The 16726-nt window shown below is 44.5% G+C and overlaps 1 protein-coding gene across 1 annotated transcript; it reads right to left on the minus strand.

The window, feature by feature from the left end:
• Positions 1–5049: 5049 nt before the first annotated feature.
• Positions 5050–13132, minus strand: ASMT (acetylserotonin O-methyltransferase; the record flags this gene model as incomplete). The annotated part of the gene is made up of 8 exons (XM_084269056.1): positions 5050–5261; positions 5893–6015; positions 7333–7473; positions 8259–8377; positions 8882–8950; positions 9770–9899; positions 11092–11266; positions 13061–13132. The coding sequence occupies 8 exons, from the start codon at positions 13130–13132 to the stop codon at positions 5050–5052; spliced, it is 1041 nt and encodes a 346-aa protein (XP_084125182.1).
• Positions 13133–16726: the final 3594 nt, after the last annotated feature.

Below are 16726 nucleotides of genomic sequence, written 5' to 3' on the forward strand. Positions count from 1 at the left end.
TCATGGTTATCCGCAGAATTATAAGGAAGACTTGGTCTGGGGGTGAAAAATCCTTGATTAGGTGGGAAGGTGGAAATTGCTGATGAGGGTAGCTGTGGTGTTACCACACCATCATCCCTTCACATACTTTCAAGGACAGCACTGAGCATCCCACCGATTTTATTGTGCAGCTGCTGCAGGGCATGTGTGACTGGTTTAACTAACGACAAAATTAGAGGTCCAACCAAGCCACCTTAGTCCTGCAAGAGGTTTTACCTACACCTATGGCAAAGCATTTGGTTGAACTAGTCTACAGATTCATTGTGAGGTAACAGGAGGTGTATAGAGAGGGTAGGGCATGTGAGGGGATACCAAGTCAAATGGATTTTCTGAGCTGCGATGAAAGACAGCTTCAAAAAAGCCTCAAGAGCACAGTACCAGACAAAGTACAAAGAACCAGAAGTACACTTCCTTTAAGAATAAGAAAAAATATTTACATGTGTGAGAATGCAAGCACTAGAGGGATCCCTTCTGCACACCCAGCTCTGAAGGAGTGGAGGGACTGAGTAGTTTGCATTCATATTCTCCCTGCAGACACCTCAGCAATGTCATCAATGATGGGCAGCTGTACTAGTCTGTTACAGAAGCCCACACGTTTTCAAATTCTGCTTTAAAATCATTTCTACTTACCTGTTGAAGTTGCCTTTATCTGTAACTGATGGTTTGCGATTTCAGTTTATACCCCCAGGCCTCCTGGTATTATCCTGCCCTTGTACTTCAGGTCCCTTTGTCAAAATTGGAGGGAGGGATTCAGCAGCGCTCAGGATGTGAATTCCTGATAACTGTTTCATTAACAAAACTAGTCTAGCATTCAACCCTGTTCTACAGCTGTTGAATAGTTTTCACTCCAAAAATAGTGGTCCATGAAGAGACAGATGGATGGACAGATGCATGGTTAAAGTTTTGGTAATCACTTTCTACCAATATCGATTAGTCAAGGCATTATGATTTGCATATCGTCAATATTGCTTTACTGCAGTGGGGTGCAGATGGAAGACATCCACAAACCTGCTATTGGAGGGGTTGGCATTGGTGTCTCAGGAGAAAAAGCTGCTTTCTAAGTTACCCAGTATAAATTTGGGCTCATGGGACAAGCTGAATACTTCTGGAGGAATTACTCGCACTTGAGCATTTCCTGCACTGTCAAGAATTTCTTTCTGGTGTTTTTCTAACTCCAACATTGTAGATAAACCACCCCATACTCTGGCTTGTCTCTTCAAATACAACCTCCCAAGCTGTGAATGCCCCCCTTAGATGAAAAGGTTTTTTGAGGGGTCTGGGTATCAGCAGAGGTCTGTGCTGAAACAGCATTATTCTGTTCTTTTTATGTACCTATGGTGCTCTGCTACATGTGAGTAATCCAAACAGGGGCTTTCCAGGGCAAGACTGCTTGGTCTGCTCTCCATGCCAGCTTTCCCATGCCTGCTTTCCTGCCTTGGATTATAAAATCATTATGAAACCTGACTGTGCTCCAACCGCTTGGCATCCTCCATAGGAGCCATCCCAGCAGAGCCCACCACGGACCCATTTGATCAGCTGTTGGCAATGCACTTTAGACAGCTTGTAATGCTGCTGTCTGTGCCTCCACAAATTGCTGAACCCTCCGAGCAATCTAAGTGCAACAATCTTTAAATCCAGACCTACTCTTCCCTCGGGTACCCTTCCTATTCAGGTGGGAACTTGATCAGCCCATGAACTTGCATAATCTGTTATCATAAACCACCTCATCCTCTCTACAACTGCCAGTACCTCAGGCATCTTGGCTGCTCTTAGAAGCCATCAGTGGGGCCACAGCACTTAGGGCTGCCACTGTTGCCCACCATCTGTGGGCTGTGTTTTGCCACCTGCTCTGAGCACAGGCCACACCAGAGATCGTCAGATACTAGGTCACTGCACTCACCTGTAGATGAAGTCAGTTTTTCCAGGGGAGCTTGAGAGGCCACAATCCTTCCCCAGCCTCCTTTAGCCAACTGCTCCAGTGTGGTGGCACCAAATCAGGACCAGTAACTAGTACTTCGGCCAGAAATTTCCCTTTCGCTGATTTATCTCCAGCCCACACTTGGAGAAACACCTTTCTCTAGGAATCATCTTGGTCTCCTTCCAGGTTGGGAGCTCAGTTTGCCCAACACCAATAGAAAGTTTAAATCTGAGTTTTCCTACCACCTCTCTGGGCGCTGCATGAAGCTGATGAGCTGAAGGTGAACACTAAGTTACTGTATCTCAAAATGAGCTGCCAGACACATCATGCCTTAAATCCACCCATATTTGGACACAGAGAATCACAGGATTTTTGAGGTTGGAAGGGACCTCTGGAGGTTGTGTGGTGCAGTCCCCCTGCTCCAGCAGGTCCACCCAGACCACATCTAGTGAGCCTTTGAATATCTCCAAGGTGGGAGATTCTATCAGCTCCATATATCTGTTTCCATATGGTATTTTTACTTTTTTAAAAAGTGGTTTTAGTAAGCATTAAGAGGTGAATAATTTTGTCTCACTTTGGCATCCTTGGCATCCTATCATGAATCACAGCCTAGAACTGCAGTCTTCCTTTTGTACTATAACTGCTAAAAGAAGAATTCAGCAACACGTCCTGCCAGCCCTGCTTCATTTATCACACCAAAGGTTTATCGATCAAAGACTGGATTCCATTTCAAAAAGCATTACCTGTTTTAAAGCTACAAAATACAGCACAGGGTACAGACTAAATATGTACCTTTCTAGCAACGTGAACTTTAAGTCATTCCCAAAACTCACCCTGAGACGTTGGAAAGAAACGTGGAGTTTTATGTGCTTTTAGCTGGCTCCTGACAGTCTGATTGCACTGGTATGTAGCACAGGGGCATCATTTCTACTTTAAGAAACCCGTTTCATCCTGTTACAATCAAATTGCTTTCAGCAAGCCTGGACACAGAAACTGCAGCCTTTCAGAGGCTGCAAGGTGTGAGAACAACCAGTTCTTCAGAAACCTCCTGAAAGCTGCTCTGTTAGCAGCCTTGCAGGAAACAGGGTGCTCGGTGGTTTGGACAGGCCATGTCTGCTCACCTGGGACTCACCCTTGGGGCCTGAGAAGCCCGTGTGCTATCGATGTAATCCGTAATTCACATCTTTGTGACAGTTAAACTGTATGTGGATTAAGGGGTGGAACACACCCACCCTGGCCAGAACCCCTTTGCACGTAGGGAGGTAGTGGCCCACATCGCAGCTAAAGTGAGCAGCCACAAGCTTGTGCTGCACTGTGCTTTATGCCCAGGGTGGTCTTTAGACCCACGCTGTGCTGCTGGCATCCCAGGGCTGCAGGATGAGCTCAGCCAACTCACTGTAACCCAGGGGCCTGCACACAGCTCCCACTCCATGCCAGGGATTACACGGCCTGCATGGCATTGCCTTTGTCTATGAGTTCTTGTGAGAACGTCCTTTTTCTTGTAAGAAAATTATATAATAAGTCAAATGACCCAAAATGAGGTGCTTCCCTCCACAGACAGGATCTGAACAACACACTGTGGGAAAATACAACTGATGCAACTTTTTTGGGGAAAAAGTGTATCAGAAGCAGCCCAGGGAGGGGATTAGGGTTGGTTATTTTTTTTTCCCCAGCATACCTGATTAGCTGGTTGGTACCATCAGAGCAGCAAAATAATTTCTCTGAAAGTTTGTGGTTTTTTGGGTAGTGTTGGGAAACAAAGACCTGGTCAGCCTCATCTCACTGTTTGCTGCAGGACGTAACACCTCACTTTGTCTGGAAAGCGAGCGAGCATTCGGAACACATTACTCACAGGCTGCAGCTCCTGGCAAAGTCACCTTCATGCCACACAACTCGCAGGTAGGGAACACTGCACAGGGACTGCAGCTCGTGAGGGAACCCTCCGAGACCACTTGCACCAACTCCTGTAGTATCCTGTCGATATCTACAGGGCAAGATCCTACTGGGGCATAAATCCACTACCCGCACAGCAGCTTATGAACGGTGCCCTCTTGCTTTTAAGGATGAGAAGGTCTATTATCCCCTTGTGATTGGATTTTTCCACACTGAGGCTACTTTCTCCCTACAGTCCTCCTACAATCAAGGGAGAGGGAGGCCTCTATAAATGGTTACTGAGAAGGCTATCTCAAGCTTCTCTATCATTCATCTCAACGTGCAAATGCAATTAGTGTTCAAGCCACAACTGCACAGAGCGACTTTCTGGTACCTTCTCCAGATGTTTCTCATTCTAGTAACCTGTAAATCTGCTTCCAGGAACTGGGTACATTATGGCAGATTGTGATTGACCAAATAATTTAAAAGAACTAGCAGCAGGCATGCAATAAGGACTTCCCCAGTGCATAACTGAATGACTTGGCTGCATCATTCTCTCCCTCAGCTGTCATCTCAGGGGCTGCCCAGTAAATAGCATCACCGGGCTTCAGCCAGTCATGAAGATGCAAAATGATTTTTTGTAACTTAAATAAAAATCTAAAGGAAATGAAAAATTAATATCATTTTTCATGCCACGCTCCCCAAGGCTCACACAGAATTTGTCCTAGACCTCTGAAAATGCTAACCACAGGGAGACCTAATTTTGTTTGTTTACACTATATAAATTCTCCAGGAAATTAAAAAAAAAAAAAGAAAAAAAAGAAAAAGGGAGGGGAATATAGCTCACTACAGTGAATGGTTTTATTCTGCAGGAATTCAAGCACAATTCAGTTTTGCTTTTGTCAGATACAGTGACAAAATTAGAAAGAATGAAAAGTCTGAAAGCAAACACACTGCACATTTCTTTCATGGGTTATTTCTTTTGAAACAGGTGTGGATTCCTTTCTCTCCTGTACAGTTTCCAAAGGCAAACCCCAGTCAGGCTCCCAGTCGGGCTGCCAGACTCAAAGCCTATCATTAGCAATATTCCTGACAATGTATCAACTTACATAAAAGTTGGCTGCCTTAACTAAAAGCTAAGATCGTGATTCCCCTCTAAGAAGATAATTTTCACATCTCTCCACTAATTCTACCTTGTTAGGTACACAGAAGAGATAATATTATTTCCTTCCTAAAACAGCATCATAGATTTTTCCAGTCCTCTTGACTTGAATCTCTCCAAACCCAGCTGCCTCCAGGAGCACACTGTACTCTGCCCCTGTTCTCTCTTTTCCTTGTGTCTGGACCAACATATTCATTGAATACAGTTGGGTTTCTACAGGCCCACTTTTGTCATCATTCAGAAGGGATTCAACCAGCAGTACTCCACCACCTGGATGAATAAAGAGAAAGAAGAGACACGCTGAGCTCTGTGAAGATGAGATTTAGGTTTCAGCTGAGGTACTAGATCCCGAGTGCCAGTTTCAGGAAGAAGCAGCCTCTACGTCCAGTCATATTTCAGCATCACAGAAGGGAATGAAGGAGCAAAAGCATAGGAGTGAGCCTCAGCTTGACTGCATAGGTACTGATGTACCAGGGCTGAAGGGGATGCTGTGGCTGGGATGGAAATTCCCACTTTCCCCAGCTGGAATCCACAGGAACTTTCTGGTTCTGCTGAGAACCCAGCTCTGTAGGCAGTGGTGTCAAGGCTGTGTGGCTTCAGTGTGATGCTTAATAGGATTTTTAATATGACCCAGACACTTGTCTATCTCAACAATATCCCGGATCCCCAAATCCTTACACCTAAATGCCTTGAAACAGGAGTCCCTGTAGAGAGTGAGCCTAAAACTGGAAGCCAGGTAATGAGAACTTAGACAAGGCACTGTTTGGCTGAGCTACACATGACTGACTCAGAAAAGCAAAACACCAAACCCAGAAACCCCTTTGCTGGATCTCTGCCACCGAAACTGCTTCACATTACTTACAGGTGAGGCTCTCCCTGCTCTTGAAGAGCTCACACCTACCAGGTTTGCAAGCCTGGTGCACTTTTGTCAGCAGCTCTCTGCATTTGTCATCATCCCAGTCGTGCAGTATCTTGGATAAAATATACAGCTCAGCTTCTGGAATTGAATCATTAAAGAAGTCTCCTGCAAAGCAAGAACACATGTGCTACTCAAAACTCTCAGAGGGACAAGTTAAGCAAATATTTTCAGTTCTGTTCAGTTCTAGAGACTGTGGGCTTGCTATGTCTATCACCCACATCAGACAACAACAGCTACCAGACAGAAGTCCTCTGTGGCCCTGCATAGGGTGTTTCATCCTTGTTCAGTCTCAACAAGATCTGAAATGTTTAAAAGCAGTAGCTCATCTAAGGTGGCCATTGATGCACAGGGAAGTGTTTGAGTCTAAGGGGGATTTGTGGCTGTTTGTTGGGGTTTTTCTGACAGAAATTCAGATTCATAAAGCATTAAAAAAAAGAAGAAACAGTTTCTCATGTTTTCTGTGACAGACTGTCATGGCAAAAAAAAAAAAAAAAAAAAGAAGAATTATCTCATCTAAGCCAATTTCAAAAAAACTTTCAGTAAACATAGAGCTACATTATAAAGCCACGTGGAAAAAATCTGCATCTCTCACCTCCTAGCACTGGGTTTGGTTTGCTATTATGCCTTTTGTTCAGCACACAGTGTACTGAAGTGATCTTCTTTTCTCTTTATCTTAATTCACCATTTTCATTCTCATTTCTTTGCATCATTGGCACAGGCAACATTTCCTGCATTTTTCCCTTTGTTTTTATATACTCCCTTCCTTCCTCAGAAGCTTCTTTCCTCTCTCAAAGCTTTAAGCATATTGAAGTCCTTCCAACACTCCTGACAGCTTTCAAAACCACTAAAATTAGATCTTCCCACATTCATTTTCATCATAGATGGTGCAAAGACCACGCAAGGTGGATCTGTGGAATGGACAAAAGGAATATGGGCTGGCTTACCCACATTCAAAGCCTGAAATATCTCTGAAGTCTAACAATCATGACCAGAGGGGTACAGCCCCTTGCTCATAGCAGGCCTGGCAACCCACACATCTGCCAGGTCTGCACAGGAGAAAAGGGAGTGTTAGGAAGATTTACAACATAGCATGGCAGCTTTACAAAATTGCAGGATTGTTCATTTACCTGTGTTTTTACATACTCTTGTTCTAAGTAATCAGATAGTTGTGTTCAGGGGATTAGAGAGTTTCTGGGCTGCTGACTGACTGAGATGTGTCTTAGAGAGAAGGCAGCTGCAGGTGCCCAGCTGGGGCAGCCCTGAGGTAGCAAGAAATCACAGACCTGGGCTGGGGAGGCTGCAGCCTCGGGCACTCCACCCACCTAAGGGGCAACTGGAGACCTGATCCATGGTACCTGTGAGCTGAGCCAAGGGGCTGAGGAGAAACCCCTGTGAGAACGTTACACTGCTGCCCACACCTACCTTCATGGAAAGCGATCCGAGTCTCCTCAGGGGGAACAAATTGCTCTTTGGCCACTTGCACGACTTTCGGCAGGTCGTAAATCGTGACCGTGGAATTTGGGTACAAAGAAACACACTCCCGGGCCAAAGCTCCTCCTCCTCCTTTGGGGAGAGCAAAAGAAGGTCAGTGCTGACACAAAAACAACCTGTTCAGCAACACGCCCACGGAGCAATGCAGGCAGCAGTGCATCCATCCTCATGGCAGCTGGCACAGTACTAGTGCTGCTGAAAGGAAAGAGGAGGGGACAAGAGACACCACCACCACCCCAGGGCCCCCAGCACCCAGGACTGTGGGGCCAGCCCCAGCCCTTACAGGATCCCTCAGCCAGACCCAGCTGTGGGTGCTGGAAAGTGAGAAATGAAAAACTGAGCCACTAAACCAGGTACTGGGGAAGCTGTGATGGAGCCTGGGAGGGAGCCTGACAGGTCCCACGAATCGTGCTGGGACAGCAGGGTGCTGCAGGGTAAGGGCTGCAGGGTAAGGGTAAGGGCTGCAGGGTAAGGGTAAGGGCTGCAGACAATATCTGAATGACAGTGACTGAAGGGGAGGAGAGAAAGAGTCTAGCACTGCAAGAATGAATGTGTCAAGCAAGGCAAGAAAAAAAGCTGAGCCTGCCACATACAGAGGGGATGGGACACAAACAAGTGAGGGACTGTAGAGAAAAGCGTTCAGAGTCCTAATGCTCTCACCACACTCACATTTCTCTTTTTAACCCAACAACATCAGTAACATGCTCACTTTATTGCTGAGATATGTTCTGCTTTCCGTTACTTTGCCCATCCTATAACACAGGAGGGGTTTTTTTGGTGGGCTTTATGGGTTTTTTTCAGGGCTCATAAAAGGAGGCAGTTCAGAGGCTTGTTAAAGAAGATCTACTGATGCTCACCTCCCAGGTCATAAATCTGCATGAAAGAGGAAAGGTCAAATGCAGCAAGAACATCTCTGCCACATATACTCCACACTGAGTTCTGTCCAGCCATGAATTTCACCATTTCTTCTTCTGACCTAGTAACACAGACACAATGCACTGAAAAGGTAACCTACCACATCCTTGCTATTGTGAGCTTTGGCTTAAACTCTAATCTCTCTTTTTATTGGCACTAATACAATTCTCTTCATGTATAAACCTACCTTACATCTAACTGTAGCAGAAGGGTACAGTTATCCATTCCTGCATTTAAATAGGGAATTAAGACTAGTAAATCCAGCAGTGTATTACACTGCGAATTCTCAGGCTTCCTAGGGATCTCTTTTTCCCTTCAGCTACCAATGCCACTGTGCCAGAGACCTTGGATATGTTTTTCAGAATAGAAAATTATATACTTCTATGCAAAATATCAGACACTCTCCCAGTAATGGATACTGCTGAGAAAGGAAAATGCTGTATGATGGTTCTGATGAGTGGTATTCTCACATCATCTTACTTAATTGTCCTGAGCCATAATTAAAAACATTCATTTTATCTATAATAAGAACAATAACAGTTCTATAAATATAGCAATGTTTTACCTGTACATTGCTCCAAAAGGGTCTGTAGATGAAATCCCAAAAGCTCTTTCATACTGGTTTCTTCCTTCTCTATAATAGCAACCAAAAATATCATACAAGTGTGGATTTCCTTTTCTTTTACCCCAAATACACCCCAGGGCTGTAGTTTCAGCTCATTCATCACCGTGGAAGGTGGTCAGCTTTGCACAGAATGTCAGCCTGTATGTGATGGCTGTAGAGGCACCCTCACTTTTCACCCTAAAATATGCTGATGTATTTCTCAACCTGCCACAAGAAAGAATGATATTTTCAAGGCCAGGTTGGATGGGGCTTTGGGAAACCTGGTCTAGTGGAGGGTGTTACTGCCCATTGTAGGGGGGATTGGAACTAGATAGTCTCTGAGGTTGCTTCCAACCCAAACCAGTCTGTGATTCTGTGATTTATGGGAACACATCTTAGGTAAAGGTGTAAGACGGATGCAATGATCACACACACCATATGTGATCACCAGTTGCATGGATTGGAACAAGCAAGACTCCAGCCCCATCTTAAACTAGTCCTATACACCTTTGGAACAGAAGTACCCTTAGTTATCATTAGTCATCATTTCCTTTGTTGATGCTTCCCCAAGTAAGAGTCACTGTAATGATCAAGTGCTTCCCTGAAGGTCAAACATACACAAATCTGACACTCCTCAATCACCTCTGCCATCAGAAGGAAAACAAGAACACACACAAATGGAAAACAAGAGGAAAACATATTGGCTGTATTAACAGCCAAAATGATCTGTTGTTTTTCTGAGAAACAGCCAGCATCTTCATTGTGCCCTGCCCAGAAAAACACCACTCAGAACATACACAGATGCCACAAAGCCATCTGCAACAGACAGCACACAACACTCCTCCTTACCTCACAGCATCTGCCAGGTAGTGCCAGCACAAGTAGACTGTATTAGAGTAATACATCATAATATGATACTGAGACTTGGGACTTGATTTTGTAAGGTAGGTGTTGGAAACATCTGTGTTTCTGTAGAGGGCTCAAGGGTGAAAAAAACATATTTACTAACACATATATCACTTTGCCAAATCTACTGTACAGCATGGTATTTATAACCAAAAGGTGTCTATAAGACCAAAGACACAAACATACTGCTTCCACAGTCAAGCTTGTTTTGCCCCATTCAATGTAAATACTATGTACCTACACTTACTCCAGCACTGAACTTTTCTTCCCTGAACAGCAGGAGGAATGCTTTACAAGAGTCAGCACCTACCTACAGGCTTCTGCTATCAGAGGAAGATTTTTTTTATGCTCTATATAATAAAAAAATCCTTGCAAATGAGTCTCTTTTCCAATCAACAAGGTCAGCAAGTGGGAGACAAGTCTCCAAAATACCATGCCAACCACACCTACTCCTCTTCACTAGGACAGGCCTTTCTTCAGACAAATGAATGTCTGAAGGACTGTCAGAAATCTCCTCCAGTGTATCTGAAGTGGCATCCTTCATCCATGATCATCCTTCATCCTTCATCCAGGTTGCCTTCATCCTTCATGACGTACAAAAGGAACACAAAAAATAGATCCTGCTCTCCCTAAACTCATGGGGCAGCTACTGTGAGCCCTAAAGCAGGGCAGGGCAACACAAGCCAGAGCAGGTGATACAACTTGCAAAACTCTGACCAGTCCAAGACCACCCATCTCATGCTGACAGATCCTTTCTGACCACGTTGACTCAATGTCTCTGATGCAAGGGCAAACTTACCTCACCTCTCACCATTCAGACCAGTAACCTAACAAAATACTTCATGTGTTGGTAAAATCCCCCCAAAAAAACAAAACATGTTTTTAAATCATGTCATGCCCATCCATTTTGTTTTAAGGTTTGTTTTTTTAAAAAAAGTCATGTGCACACCTCAGAGTTTTCTTAAGATCAGCTCTGCAGAGACCCTGAATATCTCCTCCAAGGTCACCTGATGCTCCTGCACAAAGAAGTTTAAAGATATAGAGCCCTTTACCTGGGTTTTAGTTTACACCATCAGCCATGCTGACATTTACTGCTTCTCTTTCAGCTAAAGGGGTGATAGAGTTTCCAAGTGATTCTCTCCTCCTTCCAGCTACAGTAACTGGTATCACTAGGTATCACTTCTCCCTGCACCCCTCACCTCACTCTCAAAACCATCAGAAGGTTTAAGTCTTTTAGCTTCTTCCCTTTCTTCTGCCTTTATTACCTCCTCCTTGTGTCAGCTCTACTGCCAGGAGCTTCAGTCCCACGCAGGCATCCAGCAGTCTTTCCATCCCCATGGTGCTGGTGCCCAGGCGTGTGGCAACGGCATCTGAAGACAGGGGCTTTCCCGCCTCCAGCAGGAGATCAAACACCCCCAGTTCACAGGCAGTGAACATAACCTGGGGGTAAGAAAAGGTAAGAGTGAGGGATCAGATGGAAGCACCAAAGCCTACCGATTCCTAAAGCTGCTTTTTTGGAGAAAATACACACATAATACTCTTTCTTTCACGTAAAATCATGTTTTATATAAGCAGGTCCAAAGAGTAAACTGAAGTTTCTCTGAACACTGACAGAACCACATACTGCTTGTAGTACACAATTTTGTTCACTTCTTTTATTTTTTCTGGTGAAGCCAGATAATGTTTTGGGCTCTCAAAAGTATACGTTTAGAGACCAGGTTTTGGGTGTGAATATGCCTGCCTCTTCCTTAGTTTCAGAGCACGTTCTTACAGCCTCTCTTGCTTTTTGCCTGGAGAGCACAAAGGTGAGCGTGTGTGGTAGCGAGCTTTCCTGTTGCTGTTTTAGTTCTTTAACTAAGGATCTAATGTATGCTCCAGCAACCCCTAGAGCCTCTCCTGTGGGTTGCAGCAGCAGGGAATATCTCTATATGCCCAGTTTTCAGGGACTGACATGCGTAGCTACAGTGCTCTCCCTGAGGTAGGGAGGCTCCCCTAAGGCAAAATAAATGCCTCATTTGGCCCACAGAATTGTCCTGTGTTTTCATAGAGAGGGAAGGTGTGCAACATCCCCAGTAACAGCCCTCAACTTTCAGATATAGGTAATCATATATAAGAAAAACACCCTCCTTTAGCTGTACACAGTGAAGTTTACAAGTATTAGCTGATTACACTGGCCACACAAACACTCCGAAAACAGTAACAAAGGCATCAGCTCAGTTAACTGCCTGTGTCCACAGTGATTTGACAAAGTCCACAGGAAATACCTTTACCCTCAGCAAAACATGGTTTAACCAAAGTTGAGCTTGTTTCTCAAAAACAAAGTCCCAGTGTTAATTTGGAAAGCACTGGGCACCCCTCTTTCTTGCCAAGCAAAAGGGTTTTTCATTACCCACTTTTCCCCTCTCTACTGTCAGCTCTGACATTCAGCAGCCATAGGATGCAGCAGCATTTGCACAGCCCAGAGAACACTCCTATTACCATGCTGTCCAGAGGGGCAGCAAGAGACAACAGGAAAGGTAACTAAATAGTAAATAAGGAAAAAACCCTCCAGTCCTCAGTATTATATTGTTATGCCCAGGCACTTACACACACAGAAAGGCAAATAATGTCAGGAAAGATTAAGGAAACCATAACTACTTGTTCTGCCTTTGTGTCTTGATCAAATGCTGTTTGGGGAAACAGTCATTATGCCAGACCTTCTTTCACCTCAAAAGAGGCAATACACAGGTCATTTCAAGCTCATAATACATACAGAAAAAACAGGGGAGAGGGAAGGAAATTCTTTGAGAAGGTAGTTGAAAAATCTTGTCCTTCACAAGGTTTAACAGGGAGTGGGAAAAGCCAGTTGAAGTCAGCCCTCATTCTCAAACTCCTAAAATGAAAAGTGGAAAGAAATCCCACCACTGAAGGAAACTTCCACATTTATGACAGTCAGACAGCAAGCCCTCAGCTGTAGTCATGTGTTTCTTATAAAGCCTCATGCAGAGACAAGGTCTGATCATCCAAGTCCCCAAAGGTCAGAGATGTCTCAATAAATGCTGTGTCTACCCTGAGGGGTCAGGAGGCCTTCATATCCTTTTCTTTTCAATTCTCCTTCCTACCTAGATGAAGAGACTGGACGTTTTCCTAAGAGATGGTTTTCATTCCAAAGACATTCAGGACCAAAAGTGAGATCTTTGAATATTTCTGTCTGCATACTCTTAGATCTATCCAAGACTGAGCTACATTTCTTACCTTTGAGACTAAAAATCCACTGCTGTATTGCAAGATGATTTGAGGATGGTCAAGGTCTCCTGTCGAACTCATTTCCTCTCCTGACTGAGGCACAGACTCTCTGGTCCTCTTAGTTTAAATAAGCAGCTTTCCACCAGCTGCAAAGCACACCCGCTCAGCCACTTAATCTTATCGTCCCTGAGAAACACACTGGTTACAAAACCTGTTCACAGAGTTACTTGGCTTCAGTGGGGTTTTCTACCAGGTTCAGCTGTTTCTTTGGCTCTTCCATCATCAGGTACAAGGCTAATGAAGCAGCACAGATTGCAGCTTGTATCGTCAGCTCAGCGGTGTGGTAACACGCTGGTGCTTCAGGAGCACTTGAGCTCTTGGAACAAGCAAAACACAAATCAGGACAGGACGGGGTCGAGGATCTGAGCTCAGTGTGATGCACCAGAGCAGAGTCTTACTCAAGTCCTGTTTGAAAGCAGCTCTACTCCATTGGGATGCCTCTTTGATGCTGGGAGACTTCCCCCAGAATAGGAATCCTTACATATGTCAGTCAGAGAGATGACATAACTCCAGAGGTAAGATGACAATTCAGCAACAGAATTCTTCAGCTGAAATGTGGACATTCACATGGGTTTAAGAGTGAAAAAATATCAGCTCAGCTGATGCTGAGTCACAACATACTGCTGGCCAAATCCAGCATCTCCCACCACCCTAATTCCACTAACTTACTTAAGCATAAGCACAGCACTTACTTTCACTATGCCGAAAGGGAGACTTATTTGGCCTCTGGCTCTGGGTCACATATCCAGGATCTCAGACCTCAGCCACACAAGGAAAATCACTGCCATAACAATTACACAGTAGGCAAGAGCTACCGAAGAAGTAATCTGAGAGCACAGTCCCTACAAGTAGCTAAAGGAGAAGAAAGCATCCCACCATAGTTTGTGCCTAGAATGATTCCCGCCCAGGTGTGGAAAAACTAGGTGTGACTCTCTGGCCTGGTTTGCAAACTGTGTCCACAAAAAGGATAAAAAAAACCCCAGGGGTGTAACCAGAGGGGAGACAGAACTTGCCGTGGTGGGCACAGGTCCAGGTGACCCTGGGGCTGGCAGCAGTTTACAACCCATCCCTAAGCGCAGAAGCAGACAGTTCAGAGAGAAGTTGTAAGAGCCTGTTTGCTGTGTCACAGCGATTGGTTTGGTATGACAAGGATAAATTCAGATGAAGTCTACAAGGAATTGAATTTAGTCTTCTTCCTTTTCTGTATTTTGCAGATCTCCCCCCAATCCAGTTTAGAAAGCACTGCCTGTTTGATAGCTGCCAGTGACCGGGGTGTCCTACTTGTGCTTTGCCATGTTTTGACAGCGCAAGGTGCTGATGGATGTCAAAATGGTTTATGTTTTCCAGCAGCCATCATTCCTCCCCTTTGCTGCAAAACTAACCAGGAGCATGCTGAAAGTCCTTTGGAAGCAACAATTAAATGACTTCCAAGTGCTAGATATGGTATGGATTTAAACTTCATGCAGAATGTACCTCATTCTTCCATCAGAAAACTAAAACCCTGAGGTAATTTTCTGAAAGCTCTCTGCCCCAGTGGCCACTGCTCCAGCTTGTAAATGCCTGCCTTCTTGAGCAGATGTTGCAATCCTCACGTGAGAAAAGACCCCTTCCATCAAAGAAAGACTCACCTTTTTTTGTCACACATTTGGTGACCCTTTGGGCAACAACAGCAAAGGAGACCTGACATAGGCAATATGGTGATGGCAAAATGTTACCAGTTAGGATTTTTTTCAGTTGTAGCTTTCACTTTCTCCATCTTCAGCAATTAGTGTTGAGCAATGCAATGATCAACACATGGCCTGACATTTTGTATATGTTAGCTTGGAGTATATTTAAAGACTGCACTTCACAATTGTGTCCCAACACAACATCTTAGTGTTCTCTTCCTTCCTCAGGAAGGACAGTTCTATTTCTCCACTGCTGCTGAAAGTTAGTTGTGTGCTTCTCTCTTGAACTCGCCTCATTTTAGAAGAGACAGGACAGCATGAAATTTTCCGTGAGTTCCTTCTAACCATTTAGAGGATGCAGTGAAACTTTCTCAACTGAAAGGTTCCACTGTATAATCCTCCTGAGAATCTGTATTTTCCATTTGGATCATGACAGTTCAGCCAAAAGATGTTACATTTCTTTTAGCCAGTAATGAATTAGCAACTTACTTAAGACAGCTCTAGGAAGAGCTGGCTGCGGCTCCACCAGCTTACGTACCGGTTTCCTCACATGACTCAGCCACAAATTGGCAATCAGATGTTACAGTGATAGTACAGCTGCATCAAAGACTCACGGGTATGAAAATGCTCAACCCCTGATTCTTCTAAGTTTGACTTAGAACCAGTTGGTTGGTTGCGTGCACAACTGTGGACCAGCATGTCTTAATGAGCCATAAATTCACTGCACTTAAGGCAAAGTTATAAGGTACAAGAGGCCCAGGCAATAAAATGACCACTCATTTAATTAAACCCACTTGAAGTATTGTTTCAATTATGACTAAGTCCTTCTGCTGAGGACACCAGATGTAATCATCTAATGGGATTACTACTGGTAGCAAGATGTAGGGGAGGAGGGTTGCAGATAACCCCCATCAGATTGATGCAAAGCCACACACTGATTGCTGTTTCCAAGTAAATTGTTAGTAAGGCTTAAAGTCTAAGCTCCTTTTAAGCTACAAATGCATTCATGAAAATGAAATTGCAATGGCTTGCTTTCTCTAAAAACCCCATCAACGTTGCTGTCAGCACTTGGACCACATGCAGGCTAAAGCTGTTACTTTACCTTTGCAAAACCTCTTGTTTTGGTGATGAATTATTCTTTACTTAAATGACTCACTACAAACACTACACATTATTTTGCATAACATTTGAAAGTAAGAAATTAGTATCTATGAACAAATCAGATTTAGTAAAATTAATGTGTCTGCAGGTGAGAAATGGCAGGTGATGCTATTTTCATGTATGCAACCTTCCTTGTAAGCAAAAAGTATAAAACTCAGACCATCTAGTTCCAACCCCCCTGCCACGGACAGGGACACCCTCCACCAGCCCTACTTGCACAAAGCCCCATCCAACCTTGCCTTGAACACTGCCAGGGAGGGGGCAGCCACAGCTTCTCTGGGCAGCCTGTGCCAGGGCCTCACCAACTGAACAGGGAAGAACTTCTTCCCAATGTTTGACCTAAATCTCCCTCCTTCAGCTTAAGGCCATTACCCCTTGTCCTGCACTATATACCCTGGTAAACAGTCCGTCCCCAGCTTTCCTGTAGGCCCCCTTCACGTGCTGGCAGCCTGCACTAAGGCCTCCCCAGAGCCTTCTCTAAGCTGAACAAGCCCAACTCTCTCAGCCTGTCTTCTTGCTGAGGGTGCACTTGACCCCACTGTCCAGGTCTTTCACAAAGAAGCTAAACAGTACTGACCCCAAAACCAACTCCTGAGGAACGCCACTCATCACTGGTTTCCAAACTGTTGACTACACCTCTGAGTGCAACCATCCAGCCAATTCCTTATCCACCAAATGATCCATAAAATCCACATCTCTACAACTTAGAAGCCGTGGCAGTCTGGTGAAGTTCTTGCTGACTAAAAAGGAGACATAATCCCCACTTTAAAAAGTGGAAACAGGAAGA

The sequence above is a fragment of the Gallinula chloropus genome, assembly GCF_964237585.1.
Source record: "Gallinula chloropus genome assembly, chromosome: 1".
Lineage (NCBI taxonomy): Eukaryota > Metazoa > Chordata > Aves > Gruiformes > Rallidae > Gallinula > Gallinula chloropus.